Source organism: Physella acuta, unplaced genomic scaffold, assembly GCF_028476545.2.
Source record: "Physella acuta isolate Inbredline_101_S28 unplaced genomic scaffold, ASM2847654v3 ptg000600l, whole genome shotgun sequence".
Classification (NCBI taxonomy): Eukaryota; Metazoa; Mollusca; class Gastropoda; family Physidae; genus Physella; species Physella acuta.
The window spans coordinates 1,508,560-1,524,348 of NW_026732119.1; the positions used below are offsets into that span (position 1 = coordinate 1,508,560).

Below are 15,789 nucleotides of genomic sequence, written 5' to 3' on the forward strand. Positions count from 1 at the left end.
CTTGTCCTATAGACCGTCAGGTTTGAAAAGGGAACTTCACTCTTCATGCTACTTAATCCTGCTATCTCGTTCGTGTAACTTAATATAAAAGTAGACTATATGTTTTGACTTCTTTAGTACCCATGCAGTATTTAAATAAAACATACTTTTTTTGGGGTACCAAGAAAAAAGGCAAAACATTTATGTCGTTAGTCTAATATTGTTAAAATGTATCTTTCCTTTATTAAAAGTAAGTATTATTTATTTGGTTAATGTTCTGCAATAAACAGATAAAATTATTTTTTTTTTTAAATTAAACATACTAAACTACTCATTTTATAAATTTTACATTCATTTTAACTGCGATATATTAATTTAAAAATACAACAATCATTTGTTAGTTTCTTGTTTGGAAATTTATGTACTTCTATTGTAAATTATTTTAACAACAATGTTCTAAGTTGTTTCACTTAATTTTTCAATTTAAAAATGGGAAAAAAAAATGTATTACTAAATGTTTCCATTTTCAACACAGCAGTATGTTCTAAATATTCAAACAATTATACAATACAATACAATGCTATACCATACTTTATTTTCCTAATATTACTTTATTCTGATACAATGAGATAAAACAGTAAATAGAATATTTTTGGCGATGTATTAATATTTAGTTCAGTAAATAAAATAATCCTGTGTATATGATCCTCTATGACATAAAGCACATAACTCGCGTGTATGATATTTGTCGGATATGGTACATGTGGTGTAGTATTGTACATAGTTTCTTCACCTGTCACATATACATGGTTGTTGAGAATATACAATAAGAAGTGAAGAGCCCTCACACCACAACATAATATTATAGCAAATACACGCCCATTCTAAACCAATACAAATCATAACACACGACAACGGCGCAGACTTGGACAAAAATCAGGCACGCTTCACTGATTACTGCCATTAGCTATTTATAAAGACGAAACCAACAACAAAACCCAAGACAAATATCTAAAATTCACAACAAAATTAAAAGACGAATAGCGTGACAAAATTAGCGACCCTCTAGGGAATACAAACGATGGCTTAAAATTAATCAAAAGTTCTAGAAAAGACGGACTAACTAACGAATTTTATCAAACTTTTAAAGATGATACTCTACAGCTACAGCTACTATACGTCGCGTAAAAAGATATTGGCCTACATGAAAGAGAATAGGGTAATTGCGACATATTTCAGCAAAGCCTACTTTACCAAAGTAAAGTGCAAACGTGCACACGCGCACATACACATATGCGCACATGCACACACATCGTAAGAGTAAGTTTTTATACTGTGTATGATACTTTTCATTTTTCATAAATGCTGTTAAATCTTTGTACAGCACAAACCTCTGTTTGTAGCCTACCTGGAAAACATGCAATATTATATTATGATTTTAACACAACAGTGCCAAACTTTTCGTACCAAAATAAAAATAAAAGCTAACGATCATTAACTGAATCGCTTCAAGATTAAGAAAATGTAGCTATTTTAACATGCAATTAGCTCACCTACACTATTTGAAGAGTCAAATCAACAGTTAGAAACTTCAGTGTATTGTTAAAGTTATAAAAAAATAAACAAAAAAAAAACCTACCAATTAGAGTATTACATCAATTATTTGAAACAAATAAATGTTCTTTACATGCGCCACCCATTTCTTGTGAATATTTCTTATCGTGTTAATATCACACTTTGCTTTCCTATAGTCAAGTTGTTATAATATTAGAATGTACATGCATGTACGTATATAAAACCGATACCCAAGTTGTAGTAACATAATTTTGTAAATCATTGTTCATTGGTTTATTGTTATTGTTCGAATTAATTTCACAAATGTAACTCGTTTTCTCGTACTTATAGTTTTTTATCATAAAATAAAAACAAGTTATTTCTAATTAAAATACAAAACTTTTTTCTGTTTTAAATGACTCTTTATTCATAACAAAAAAAAATCTAATTTTAATTACTATGCTTGGCTGATTAGTCGATAGTTAGAATAATTTTTTTAAGGAACAAGAAAGACCTCTCATGCTGGCAGCTTAACGAACTTGGCCAAATACCCAGCCTCGACTGTTCCAGTTCTTAGTGCCGAGAAAGCTCTTTTCAGAGCACCTAAGACTAGAGGCAATATCCAAAGTATGGCCTCATCTTTCATTCAACCTTTATTGGACGCGCAGGTGCAAAAAATAAAAGACGTATTTCCAGATACCTAGCAAATAAGTGTACCATAGCATCTAGGGTTGACAATTTTTCAGACATCCCAACCTCAGAGATTGGTCAGCGTTTAAAGCAGCAAGTTGATGACAGGCTTAAGTTCTATGAAACTGGAGAAAATCCTGCCAACAATATAGATGTCATGAAGATAGCTGTTAGTGAAGCTGAAGAAGCAAAACAGAAAGTCTTAAAAGCGCATAGAAAACAAGAAAGAAAAGAGAAAAAACAAGCAAAAGAGGTAGAAGAAAATGGGGAATATGAGCCAGTGAAGAAGAAGAAAAAGAAGAAGAGCAAGGAAGAGAATGATGAGAGTGTAGTTAATGAGGTGGATACAAGTGTTGGGTCTGAACTTGATACAACTGTTGATGGGAAGAAGAAAACGAAAAACTATCAAAAAAACGAAAGAAAAAAACAGGACATAACTAAACTTAGTACATCTCTAAATTTGTGTCGCTGAAATAAACGTATTTTGATACACAAAAAAAAAAAACAAAAAAAAAGACATTTGTTTTTACAGGATTAATAATATTAAAGGATATGTCGTTAAATTTTGTATTTGGTTTGGGTGGTTGTGGTGATGAGGTATGGCCTTAAAGTGGAGTTGAAATAAATTTCGGAGTATAGAAAATCATAGTTTATTCTTTTTTAACAACAAATTGTTAAATCACATATTAATCACAAGTATGCATTTTCAGTGAAAAAGAAAAGTGTAATTAGACGCTTTGTATTAAGTATAAGTAAACCATCTTAAATGAATGAAAGTACTTGTCAGAAAAAAAGTATTACTATTTTAAATCTACATCAGTCGTCACAAGCCGATGATGAAAAACGTAATACTAAACACAACATGGCAAGGTAAACTGACGCTGTAAATTACATGCCTGAGACACAAAAAAAGGTTTTAAAAGATTGTGTCAATGTATTAAAACCGGATCATTTAGTTTACCAAATTACGTACACGGACCGCGCCAACCCAACCATACAACTAATTGCTAGACACAAGCACATTTCAAACTGACCGCATACTTAACAGATAGACACATCTCTGTGATTACTGAAAATGAAAATAAAATCGAACTTTTTACTCATCCAACAATACATGTTGTATATATATTATAGCGTTGTCGTGAGTTAGTACTTCTATTGCCTTATTGTTTTTACAAGCTTTTACTTAACTTGCTTCCCCTAATCTGTCTGTCTTTCTAGTGTATGTTATGTCATATCGTTGGATTTTTTTTATTTTCCTGCACTAGATATTTGTAAAGTCACTCTTCTTTCATTAAATATTTTTATGTATATAATCATATCTGTCATTGTTTACTTACCTTTATGGGCGATAAACTAAATTCATAATATAATAAACTCATGATATATTAAATTAACAATATACTAAAGTTACGATATACTACATTTACTATATACTAAATTCACTATCTACTAAACTCACGATATACTAAATATGAAAGTAAATGTTTTTCTTCATGTTTTACCATGTCTCTCTGCAGTCGTCCTTCATATCATGTACACCCTTTCGATATCAGAAAAAAACATTGAATCCCCACCAAATGTAACCAGGGTTGAACATCAACGCTGGCACAAATACAAGGTGTAAAGTAGTTTTTTGTATTAAAAATATATACACACACCCACTTAAAAAAAAAATAAAAAAAAAAATAAAAAAAAAAAAAAAAAAAAACACTTATGTTAGAGAGGCGTACAGAACAGAGATAAGAGTCAAGTTAATTCTAGGCTTAGTGGTATTTTTGGTTCTAGCGCTTGGTTGAAATTTGTTCTTTAAATTTGGTGTTAAAGAAATGGTCAGTAATAATATTTATGTGAGAAGGTTAAATGTTAGGATTCGTGTTTTATTTTTGATGTTAGGGTTAAACGGTTAAACTAGAGACACATTTGGTTTACCTTGTAGTTAGTGTTTGATTTATGTTATGTACTTAGTGTATAGCCTGTATAGATGAATGTTTTATTTGTCCTTGGGACTATATGATAATTATAATGTTAACACAAGGCTTTCGAACAGGAAAATAGTTTGTGACCTAATTATAAGTTAGGATTTTTACAGCACAATGTAAGAGATGAAACGCTAATCTTCTGTTTTTATCGGCGTTGTTTTATACACATGATTATATTGCGATTATACTGTGATATATCATCTGCATAATTATTAAGATAAAGATTTTTTTTTTTACATTTTGTACATTTAATTAGTATGGTTACTATTTTTTATCAAGTTGGAAAACTCACATAGTTTCAAATATGTAGCTTCTTTATTTTTAGGAAAGTAGGTCTACCTTCAATACTGTAAAATAAATTAACCTTTCTTACAATGCTCCGCCCTTTTCTCGTAAACATAACTTTTAATTCTTCTATACAACACAGCAATGTTGCGACTTGATAGATCGGTATTATATTGGTTTCTTTTTGTTACTTCCCATATTAAAGTTTAAAAAAGGGAAACAACTTTAAACTATGTTAGTAAATTAATAAATAAAACAATATCCCAGTTTAAATATAAAACTTATTTAAATCTTTGTTGTTTATGTTTACATTTTTATTAGTATCAGTAAAGTTTATGTACACATTTGTTTGCGTTTAAAAGTATATTGTAATAAAGAGAAAAATTATTTTTAATTAAATTGCCAAACCCATAATTATGTAAGATAACTTTGCATTAATAAAATGAATTACGTATTTTGTATTAATTTCACTAAGTTTCTTTACTTTATGCATGAAATCTTTAAATTGGGGAAGATAAAAAAAAAATAAACGACATCCTAATCCAGGGGTCGGCAACCTGCGGCTCGCGAGCCGCATGCGGCTCATTTGATGTCAAGATGCGGCTCTTCAGCTCGATGCACAATTTTAAAAATTATTTTATTATTAATTTATTAGTGTGTAACACTCGGTAATGAACGATATAATAATACATATAAACAATAAACACTCGCTATTATATTACAATATTTAGTCACTCCCTATTTTAAAGTACTTCCTTGTTTTCTAAAGCTGATTTATATAAAAGTACACAATGCCCGTGTTTGGATCATATTTATCGGTGCACGGGCTTACCTACACTACCGCCTACCACCATGGCGTGCTGTATGAAAGCATTGAGTGTAAGTTAATCACTCACCGTAATATCTCCATTACTAACTCATCGCCTAACTATCGAGGACGGAAAGTGGCGCTCTCGTGAACCAGATAACACTACCACAGGGATACCGCGTACGGCCCTTAGCTCGGCTTAATCATCGAATGTCGTATTGTAGGGTGCTCCTTAAAACCAAGATAGGCGTTTAGTGCTCGCGGGATAGACCTGGGCGCCAAATCGCACCCTGGAGAGAAACATGATTCGATTTAGTTAGCGACTAAAGCAACCCATTGTATCCATAACCTATAGCGCTGTTTAAAATGAACGTATTGTTGCCCATCGTGTCTATAGTGTACAGCCTATTTTTAAAATTGAACGTATGCGCCATAGTGTCCGCAGGCGAGCCCAGGGTGCTTTGGGTCGTGTAATAGTCGAGGCACCGGTGGTTGCGCCTGTTGCAGTTTTGCCGCTGAATATAGTAGTACCACTTACCCGCTATGCAGGACGTCCGATTAACGGATGCCAAGTAATAACATAGCCGCTCTGGAACTCAGAACGCCAAAAGGTGTATTGACAAAAAATGCACCACCAGGGCGCCGCTCATAAAAAAATTAAAAATGATTTTTGTATACAATCCTCCCTGAAGTGTGTTAATTAACTCTTTAAAGTTTCATGACGAACGGATGAACGGTGTCGAACCGCAATCGACTTTTATTTTTATATACAGTACAAAGAGAAGAATTGAATCGCGAGCTACCGGGGCGCCGCTCCTGCGAATTCGAAAAACTTTACCATGAGTATTCTCAAAACTTCCCAAAGTTTCATGGCGATCGGATGAAAGGTGTGGTAATGCATAAAAGAAAAACAGACACACACACATACAAACACAAGCACACACACACAAACACACATACATATATCTATATATATATATATATATATATATATATATATATATATATATATATATATAAATATAAATATATATATATATATAAATATAAATATAAATATAAATATAAATATTTATATATATATATATATATATATATATATATATATATATATATATATATATATATATATATAAAATCCTAATTAAAGATCATACTATTGAAACAAAAATGTTGGCGGCTCTTTAAAAACTGCGAAATTTTGTAAATTGTAAATTTTGGCTCTTCGGTCTCAAAAGGTTGCCGACCCCTGTCCTAATCAAACAACAAGCGACACCCTTATACATGAGCATTAGTTGGGCCAGGGAACACAATATAATAGACATTAAAGATATATTTAGAAACCTACATAATAAACACAATACACCAAAAGAAAGGGAATTAGCATACAGACTGTTTTTTAATACAACTCAAGTTTCACGAAATACATAGTCAAATCAAAATGTTAAACTAACATGTCAAACGTGTAAACAAAATATACAAGAAACTGAGAAACACATTTATTTAGATTGTATATTAGTACAGAAAACAAAGCAAACACTTGCGAAAATATTAAACACCACCAATCAAACAGCCATAACAAATAAAGCAATCACACTTAATTTAGTTAACAACACTAGACAAAGAACGGAAGACGAATACAGACCAGTAGCAATGGCTATTTATAGATCGACTGTATGGCAATTTGGAAAAAAAAAATTCAGATATTTTTTCACAAAATACACGGACGTCGAGTTAAAAGAAATATTTCAAGCAAAGCTTAGACATAGACTGGTAACTCTCACTTAACTGGAAAAAAAATGTACAGGAAAGCAATAAATAAAGTATTCATTTTCATTTAGACAGTCTCAAGCCAAACATTACTCGATCAGCCCTCAAGTAAATTAACATTAGAACAGTCTTCTGTTGCCCAGGTGCACAACCTGAATGATAGAAATAGATACACACCTCACCCCCCCCCCCCCCCACACACACACTTCCTCCAACTCAACCGGACTGGCGGATATTTAAAGGTAGCGTGCCCTCATCGCCAAGTGTCAATTTTATGTCATGGAAAGTTTTGGAATGATAGATCAGTATGTGTATTACAGAGACACTTCTCCCACGGTCGTTTCTATTTCTGTCCATGGGTGACTACAATGTGAACTTTTGACTCCGCAGTTATGGACGGAGCACAGTAAACTTAGCAGTCAAGAGAAACCTAGTTTGCACACCTTATTTTAGTCTAGTTCTTATGCCATTTTATTTTGTCCCTTTTATTATTATATATGCGATTGGTGTTCATTGTTCATGTCCTTGATGCTGTGTAAAATCTATCAAATTAATTATTATTATTGATTTAAATGTTTATAACAATTGAATTAATAATAAAATAAAAATGTTTGAGGACTGTAAAGATATAGATGTTTGAAAAGGAAGAATGTTTGCTTTGATGTGTCTCATTGTAATAACATAACTTTTCCGATTGCTTAAAATTTGTATCATTTTTATTCTCTGTAATCACAAATTTATTTCAGCTCCACTTAAAAACCCAATTTCCACCCCGCCCTCCCCCCCCCCCCTCTTCACCCACCACGCCGGGGGAAAAAAAATCCCTTGAAACATCATTTAATTACACATTTGCTTTTTGAGGTTGGTTTTTTTTTTTTTTTTTTTTTTTTTTGTTTTTTTTTATATATTTATATTTAGACGTTTTGTATTAGATCTATGTATAAGTAAACCATCTTAAATGATTGAAAGTTGGCTACATGTAAAAAACAAGTATTACTATTGTAAATCTGTATCAGTTCTCACAAGTCGATGATGAAAACTGTAATACTAAAGCGAACATGCAAGGCAAACTGACACTGTAAATTACATGCCTGAGACGGAAAAAAATTCTCAAAGTGTAGTATCTATTCTTATATATATATATATATATATATCATAAATCTTAGTCATTTGGTTTGTCAGCCCTTTTTAGGGCTGGCTGCCGGGGTCGAGAGGCGGTCAAATCTACTACTCATCAAGCAATCAATTAATGATTATTCTAAGAAACCTCTACATTTCATATTTGATCTGGCTTCTGGATCAGCAACTAATATTTTCCGAATGTGTAGTTTGCCTAATTTCCTATTTCATTGGAGATCCCAATCTAGTGCCTACCTGGTGATGTTGCTAGTTGGATTACAAAGATGCTTTCAAAAATTTGTAATGAACAGACAAGTGGTGGGATTACATGTTTTTTATGCATATATTTTATTGTCGCATAGATACACACATCTTAAATAACATGAACTAACACAATAATTAAACGCACTCACGAAGAAAATTTACATGAGACCTAAAACTAAAGTACACATCTACATACACCTTTAAAAATAGCTATACTTTACTTATCACTAAAACCAAACTGTATTTAATGTAAATAAACTAATTTCACCAATTATGAAACTAAGCCAAAATATTTCTTGACGCAGAGAGACGTATACATGTTAATACAATCTAAACGTCTGAATAAACTTATAATGAAATGAAATACATCTCTATCTACCACCGTATCTTATTTAGAAGTAATTAACCAACAACCTTACGCGAAATAGAAGCAAAATTCAGATGTAATTAAAACACTAGGTAACCTGATATAGAAACACATATATAAGCTAACCATATAAAGCGGGCCTTATACTGCACGTACACAATATGTGAAATATGTCTATCCATAGCACTACATGGGTCATTGACCATCACATAAATAGTAAACAATGTGTTGTTTAAAACTTTACGACTGTAGGCCTTGTTATTTTGTCATTAACTTCTCGTACTTGCCAGCTAGTATGGTTCAAACTAAATGTGTTTTTTTTTGTATTGAACTGGTAAATAAATAACTTGATAATTTACTTTTGTTATTTTTAAGATGTTTAAATATTCAACAATGAAAATGATAAACTACAAGATAAGGGCTAACTATAAGAAAAAACATAGCCTACGTAACGTATTTTTGTTTTTGAAACATTTAAGCCTTCTCTACGAATTATGCCTTTTTATATAATTATTCGAGTTAGTTAAATAGCTGTCTTGTATGGGTATACAGTCAATTGAAGAGAGGTTCCAACAATTAGATCACCATAATATTCTATTTGGCTATATTTATGATGTATACAATATCAACAAAAACTGACTGCAAACATATTGGAACGTCGTTGACGCATAACGTTAAGAAAGGTGTTGATGCTGATGATCTTTGCATTGAGCTTTAAAAAGTAGCTCTAAGGTTTCCAAGGTAGAAGGACATTAATTCTTCCCCCCTTCCCCCCTCCCGGAGTTTCTACTTCCTGAGGGAATAATCCCCCCATTCCCCTGATAATTACCCCCGCCCATTTAGGGTGAGTGTTAGGATAAGTCAGATGTTAAGGGTTGGACTAGGATTAGACGTAGTGTTGTCAGAGTTTGGGTTAGATGTAGGTTTAGAATTAGGATTGATGTCGGGGTTAGGTTTAGTGTCTGGGTTTTTTTTCCGGTTGGGTTGGAGGTAACTGACAGAAGGGGGGTAATGTTGGGTGGTATTTGAAGAGAGGGGTTATGTCCTAGACCCGGCTTTCAAATCCTATATCACCATGGGCTTTACCATATTAGTAGAACCAAAAGTCTACCGCCCCCTCCCCTGAACGAAATGAAATTTATATAGATATTTTTTAATCCGCCCCCCGCCCCCAGAACATTTAAAGTGCCCCTACCCCCCCCCCCCCTCCCCCGGCCCTGGAGAAAAAAAGTCTGGATGAAAAACTGGGTCTATCTATAATTAGTTTGACGCTATTATTATTTAAAAAAAAAAGAAAGAACGTATTATTGTTGAATTATGGGTTTTATTGGTATTTTAAAATCTTGAAGTGAGGTCTAAAAACAAATAGCTGTTATCTTTTTTTTTTTAATCAATGGGAATTGTGTTCTTAACATTTATATTAGTTTGGTAAAGTCTCTCTCCATCATTAAAGATATTTGTTTTATGCTAAAAAGTATAACGCTTTTTTCCTGAAACAAGTTATTTTAATGACGAGTAGACCGACCTTTTAAATAAGTAGTTCGCACGTATCTATCATTTATAATAGTATTTTTTTTTAAATGTGCGTATTAAAATTATGCAGCATATTTCACTGAATATAGAATACGTTATAGCACTTTCAATATCACTAAATTAACAGGTTAAGGCGCACCGTACAATAATGATGTTAGTACCTTGTAAATACTAGTCTTAATTATCTTAAATTATATATGTTCGGAAACCGTTTAATTTAAATTATAATGAAATTTAAGTTTTAGTGAAATATTGTTATCAATTGTTTATGTAATATATTATTGTGGAAACTAAGACGGCATTTACATACATACTTTTAACGTTTGCAAATTGACATAGCACATTCTGAACAAGTTGAAATAGGCGTCGTTAATTTTGTTTTTAATCACCATTTGCAATAGGACATGCCCTACAATAGTTTACCATTCGTACTGATATACGTCAAGGGTATTTGGTCAAGACGTTTATTTATCATATCGGATGTGAGTGGTCGAGGGTTCAAATATTAGATATCAACTTTTGTGAATTATATTTGGAATAATAGGAATGTGATCATTCATTCTTGGGGCGATTTTCAAGTGTAAGTTAATAAAAGAACAGTTCACCCGTCTGCTCCAGTGATTTCTGATACTTAATCCACGTAACTTGATTCTTTCACTACATATAAAAGTAAAGTTTGACTAATACTGTATTAGTGCAGTATTTAAAGAAATTAAACATATTTTGGAAGGCCGAAAATAAATGTGTCATCAACCTTCTCCGAATAATGACATAATGTATTTTGCTGCTTTTTATAACATAAATAATTATACAATTTGCTTAATGTTTTCTATTAACGAATAAAAGAAACATTTTTTAAAATATGAAAATAGCAAACTATATATTTTATACATTTTGACATACTTTTGGTATTTGTTTTCAAATAGACAAATCACTTATTTGTTTCCTTTATATCAATTTAATTTACTTCTATTGTAAATCATCTTAACAACATAGTTGCCAGTTGTTTCCCTTAATTTTTTAATTAAAAATTTGAAGAAGACGTATTACTAAATATTTCTTTTTTTCAACATGATAATATGTTCCAAAAGTATAAAATAAGTATGCAATACATTATTAGACGCATTTGCAAACCTACAAAATTACCTTAAAAAAAGACTTCCATTTCAAATTGGATGCTTGTGGACAATAATTATGACGTTCGATTTTTTTTTTAATATCACAAATGTTTGAAGCAAAGCATTATTATATCCAGCCTCCTTTATTTCCTAACCTCGATTACAGTGTTATACCCAGCAGCTTTTATTTTCCTAACCTGGGTTACCCAGCTGCCTTTGTTTCCTAACGAGGGTGATATCACTATGCCCAGCCGCCCATGGTTAGGTACTCATCAAAGCTTGGTGGACTCAACTCTGACTCTAACAGCGATTCAAACTCGAGGCTAGTGCACTAACGCTTGACCAAGGCCACCCCTGTACACATTCAGATAAAATAAAAATAGTAAAGCAGAATAGACGATACAATCCGATATGATTAGGATAATCTATGCATTATGATAGTATTAGAATTTAAAAATTTGAAGTGTTTTATTTTTTTACCCACACCTCCATCTAGTTTATATCCTGATGTAGATCTCCACTAACCACTTCAAATATATTATACAACACATCAGCTAACCAATTCAAATATTGTATACAACACAACAGCTAACCACTTCAAATATTGTATACAACAGCTACAAACTACATGCAGATTTAAAGTTGTCATTGATCTAAGCAAAAGATAGCTGCCATAGTTTTGGAAATAATTCATACAGCCATTCTTGTACATGATGATGTCATTGATGACACACGGTAACAGTGAGTGGAACTTACTCTACTTTTGGTTATTTTAAAAGCGTATAACTTAAAAACTCTGGCTTCGCCATCATGAACACCAATCTTTCTTTCAAACTTTTTTCTCCGGGGGAGGGGGGCTCTTGATATTTTCCTTTGGGCGGACTAAATATCCGAGGGAGGAGGGGGTGCGGACACTGGTAAAGGTATGTATTTTATATTCCGTTCCGGGGATGGGGGGGGGGGGACAGTAGACCACAGTCAGAGGTCAAGTTCAGTCAAGCGTGCGCACATACCAGTGGGGTATTAAGAAAGGGGGGGGAGGTAGAGACACCATGTTAGACATTTAGAACCCATCAAAACACCTGTTGTGTTACATGTGTCAATACACATGACATTATTTTAATTTCTACAGGTCAAATAACTGTGCTGTAACGATTATAAATACCCTAATTATCAACATGCTTTTTTTTTTTAGACACTTTAATTAGCATCTGTTCTGCAAATGTTTAAAGGGTAAATTGACCAACATTATGTGCTAGACTTGCTCAACTAACTTAGTCTTTTTATACTATCTGTCAGCAATGAACTGGGACACATTCTCGTTAGAACAATTTTCTTGTAATAAAAATTTGGTTACTTCAGAGTAACTGTTATGAAACGAAGTCATCAGTATGGTTGGTGATGATAGTGATGATGACTGCAGTGAGAGGTTAAACAGTTGTGTGGCGAATTAGACACTGTATATTACTTGATTGTTGAAGAAGACACCAACACAATTTCAGCTGAACAACTTTAATAACATAGATAATGGAACTACACCCTATATGGTAGTCTTACTATCGTCTAAGGAAGCAGAACTAGTTCATTAATAGTGGCTGGCCTAATAGGGGCCAGCCCTACCACACTTTACAAGAACACAAAAAAAACACGACTACATTCTAACCAGCCTAACGTTCAACTGTCCTATCTTTCTGGCCAAGCTTGACCCTGGGTTCCTTAACCCCTGCATGACCCCGGCATTCCAGCGAGGGGGAGGGACGGGCGCCTGCAAAATCCTAGGTGGGACTAATGCATTGTGTCCCAGTTCAGGGGGGGGGAGGTGGGGGGGGGGGGAGGGCAGTACAAGCTGTCACAGTTCAGGTGTGGGGCAGGAGGGGGGTGGGGTAGATACCCACTAGCGGTGGGACGAGGGGGTTGGACTCAGTTATAACACTCCCCTCTCCTTTGACAAGCTGGCAAAGCCAGCGAGGCTTACACTCTACATACATGATCTATCACATGCTACAAACTAATACACCAAGAGCAGTAATAACATAGGTAGGAAAGCAACACTTCAAACATCTTAGTACGATAAAAAATAATAAAGCTTCCTCAATAGGTGACACTACTGTGTCTTAACTCTAAACAATCAACAGCTAACAAAGTTCAATAACAAATGCTACTGGGTAATGCTAAATCTAAAGCAGTTTGTACAACATGATATAGTTCGTGTCTAGAATTTGTCGCTATAGCATATACAAATGAACTCTTTTATGTCATCTATTTCAGTAGTTTTTTTTTTTTTTAAACTGTACGACTATATGTATCTAATGGGGAAAAAAATGGTTATAGATCTATAAATTTCAGCGTAATATAAGGTTAAGTAGTCCTCAATACACAACAAGCAACACTTCATCATTTCTCCAAGATAAAACTTCTCATGTTGGTAAAACTAAGTACTATGGCCACAATTATAATTAGTTTCTCTACAACATACAAAATACTTAGAAGAATATTTTCCAACAAAACCCAAAAAATCAATAGACAAGATATACCCGGCAACACATCAATATACCATCATAAAAACCCATTAAAAGCATAGACTGCATCATCAGTCTCTAAACATCATCTCATTCTTGTCCTATCTATCTATCTAGCGGAAACTCAACCGTCGCAAGCTTACCGTCAAGTAAGTGGAACGATTGACCGCTTCACACATCATCGTCCTATCTAGCTATCTAGCGGTAACTCAACCGTCGCAAGCTTACCGTCATGTAAGTGGATCGATTGACCGCCTCAAAATTTCACAACATAAAGAAACAATAACTCTAAGCTACAGGGTTCAATCATCACACGATTAAGAAAATAAATCCTCCAAGGATAGTGTATATCATAGGCATCTCGTTATTTAAACAGTTTGTCAACCAGTTAATAATAGTACATTTTTGAAAAAAATAAGGTTATAAAAGTTATGATTGTTATATAAGCTTTAACAGGCCTATCAAATAAATGAAGACAGAAATGATAATAAGTGCGCTGGTTAAACGTAAACAACCTATCTCTAGCACAAAATTCAATATATAAAAAAATTCAACAAACAATCCTTAAATGCAAACTTCTATGACTTCTAACAAATGCAGCTAATTGACCTAAACAAAAGAATTATAGACTTAACTGACTGCTGGACTTTGGCATACGACTTACAGAAGAGGAACAACGCTGTTTATTATTGTTACAACAAATTGGAGCTTAACATTTCTAAATCTACATTCGTCGGCTTGGACATCTGGAACTGATGTGGGATGACATCGACACATGAACACTTCGTTTTAACATCATTGGGGTAGGGTACTTCATTACTTCATATCGTCATTAGGGGTACACGAATACTCCATATCGTCACGGGACATCAGGGGTGTAGGGATATTTCACATCATCATGGGTGGAGGGGCACTTCATATCATAACAGTTCAGATGCCATTAGACTATAAACAATGACGATTTAGTCAGTAGTCACTGTACTCACACTAATCACTGTAACTTACTTCAATGTTGGAAAAATAAATTCTTCAATTCTAACAAGTCACCAAAGGCAATTAAAGTAGGTAGTCCAAGCTAATCAAAGTCCTAATTCATGTTATCTCAGAAATTGCACAAAACTTGACATTAACTAATAGTGACAGTTCTGTCTCACGGATTTTGAAACAACAGTTCCAACTTATGTAGATCTACGTAAAACTTGACAACGAGCTTGACGATAAACAGAGACGATGTGTGGCAGTGGCGTGACAAAAAAATAATAGATCTGTACCTCTTCGAGAATCACCGAAGTCAAAAAAAGTTTCACAATATATTTTCGAAAAGTTCTTTTACACTGTTCCGACGTTCTTTAAAAGTCAGTTTGCTACTCAACCAAAACGTTATGAATAATTTTAGCTGCTCTATCAAAATATTGTAAGTCGGTTCGCTGTTAGATAGTTTTGCTCCTTGATCCCAATGTTATGAATGTCCTTTTTGCTACTCCACCAAAATGTAATAGGTCGTTTTGCTGCTCCACCAAATGTTATGAAACGAAGTCATCAGTATGGTTGGTGATGATAGTGATGATGACTGCAGTGAGAGGTTAAACAGTTGTGTGGCGAATTAGACACTGTATATTACTTGATTGTTGAAGAAGACACCAACACAATTTCAGCTGAACAACTTTAATAACATAGATAATGGAACTACACCCTATATGGTAGTCTTACTATCGTCTAAGGAAGCAGAACTAGTTCATTAATAGTGGCTGGCCTAATAGGGGCCAGCCCTACCACACTTTACAAGAACACAAAAAAAACA

General features: G+C 33.5%; 1 protein-coding gene across 1 annotated transcript; it reads left to right on the plus strand.

Moving 5' to 3' along the window:
• Positions 1 to 1,129: 1,129 nt before the first annotated feature.
• LOC131947599 (nucleolar protein 56-like) lies at positions 1,130 to 2,695 on the plus strand. Its single transcript, XM_059308837.1, has 2 exons — positions 1,130 to 1,198; positions 2,162 to 2,695. Exons 1-2 carry the CDS (start codon positions 1,130 to 1,132, stop codon positions 2,693 to 2,695), a joined length of 603 nt encoding a protein of 200 aa, XP_059164820.1.
• The last annotated feature ends 13,094 nt before the right edge of the window (positions 2,696 to 15,789 follow it).

Excerpts from the sequence above, each read along its gene's own strand:
- LOC131947599 (XM_059308837.1), top strand. The coding sequence starts at position 1,130 with ATGATACTCTACAGCTACAGCTACTATACGTCGCGTAAAAAGATATTG. Across the intron at positions 1,199-2,161 it reads CCTACATGAAAGAGAATAGG|TATGGCCTCATCTTTCATTC; the intron begins GTAATTGCGACA and ends CAATATCCAAAG.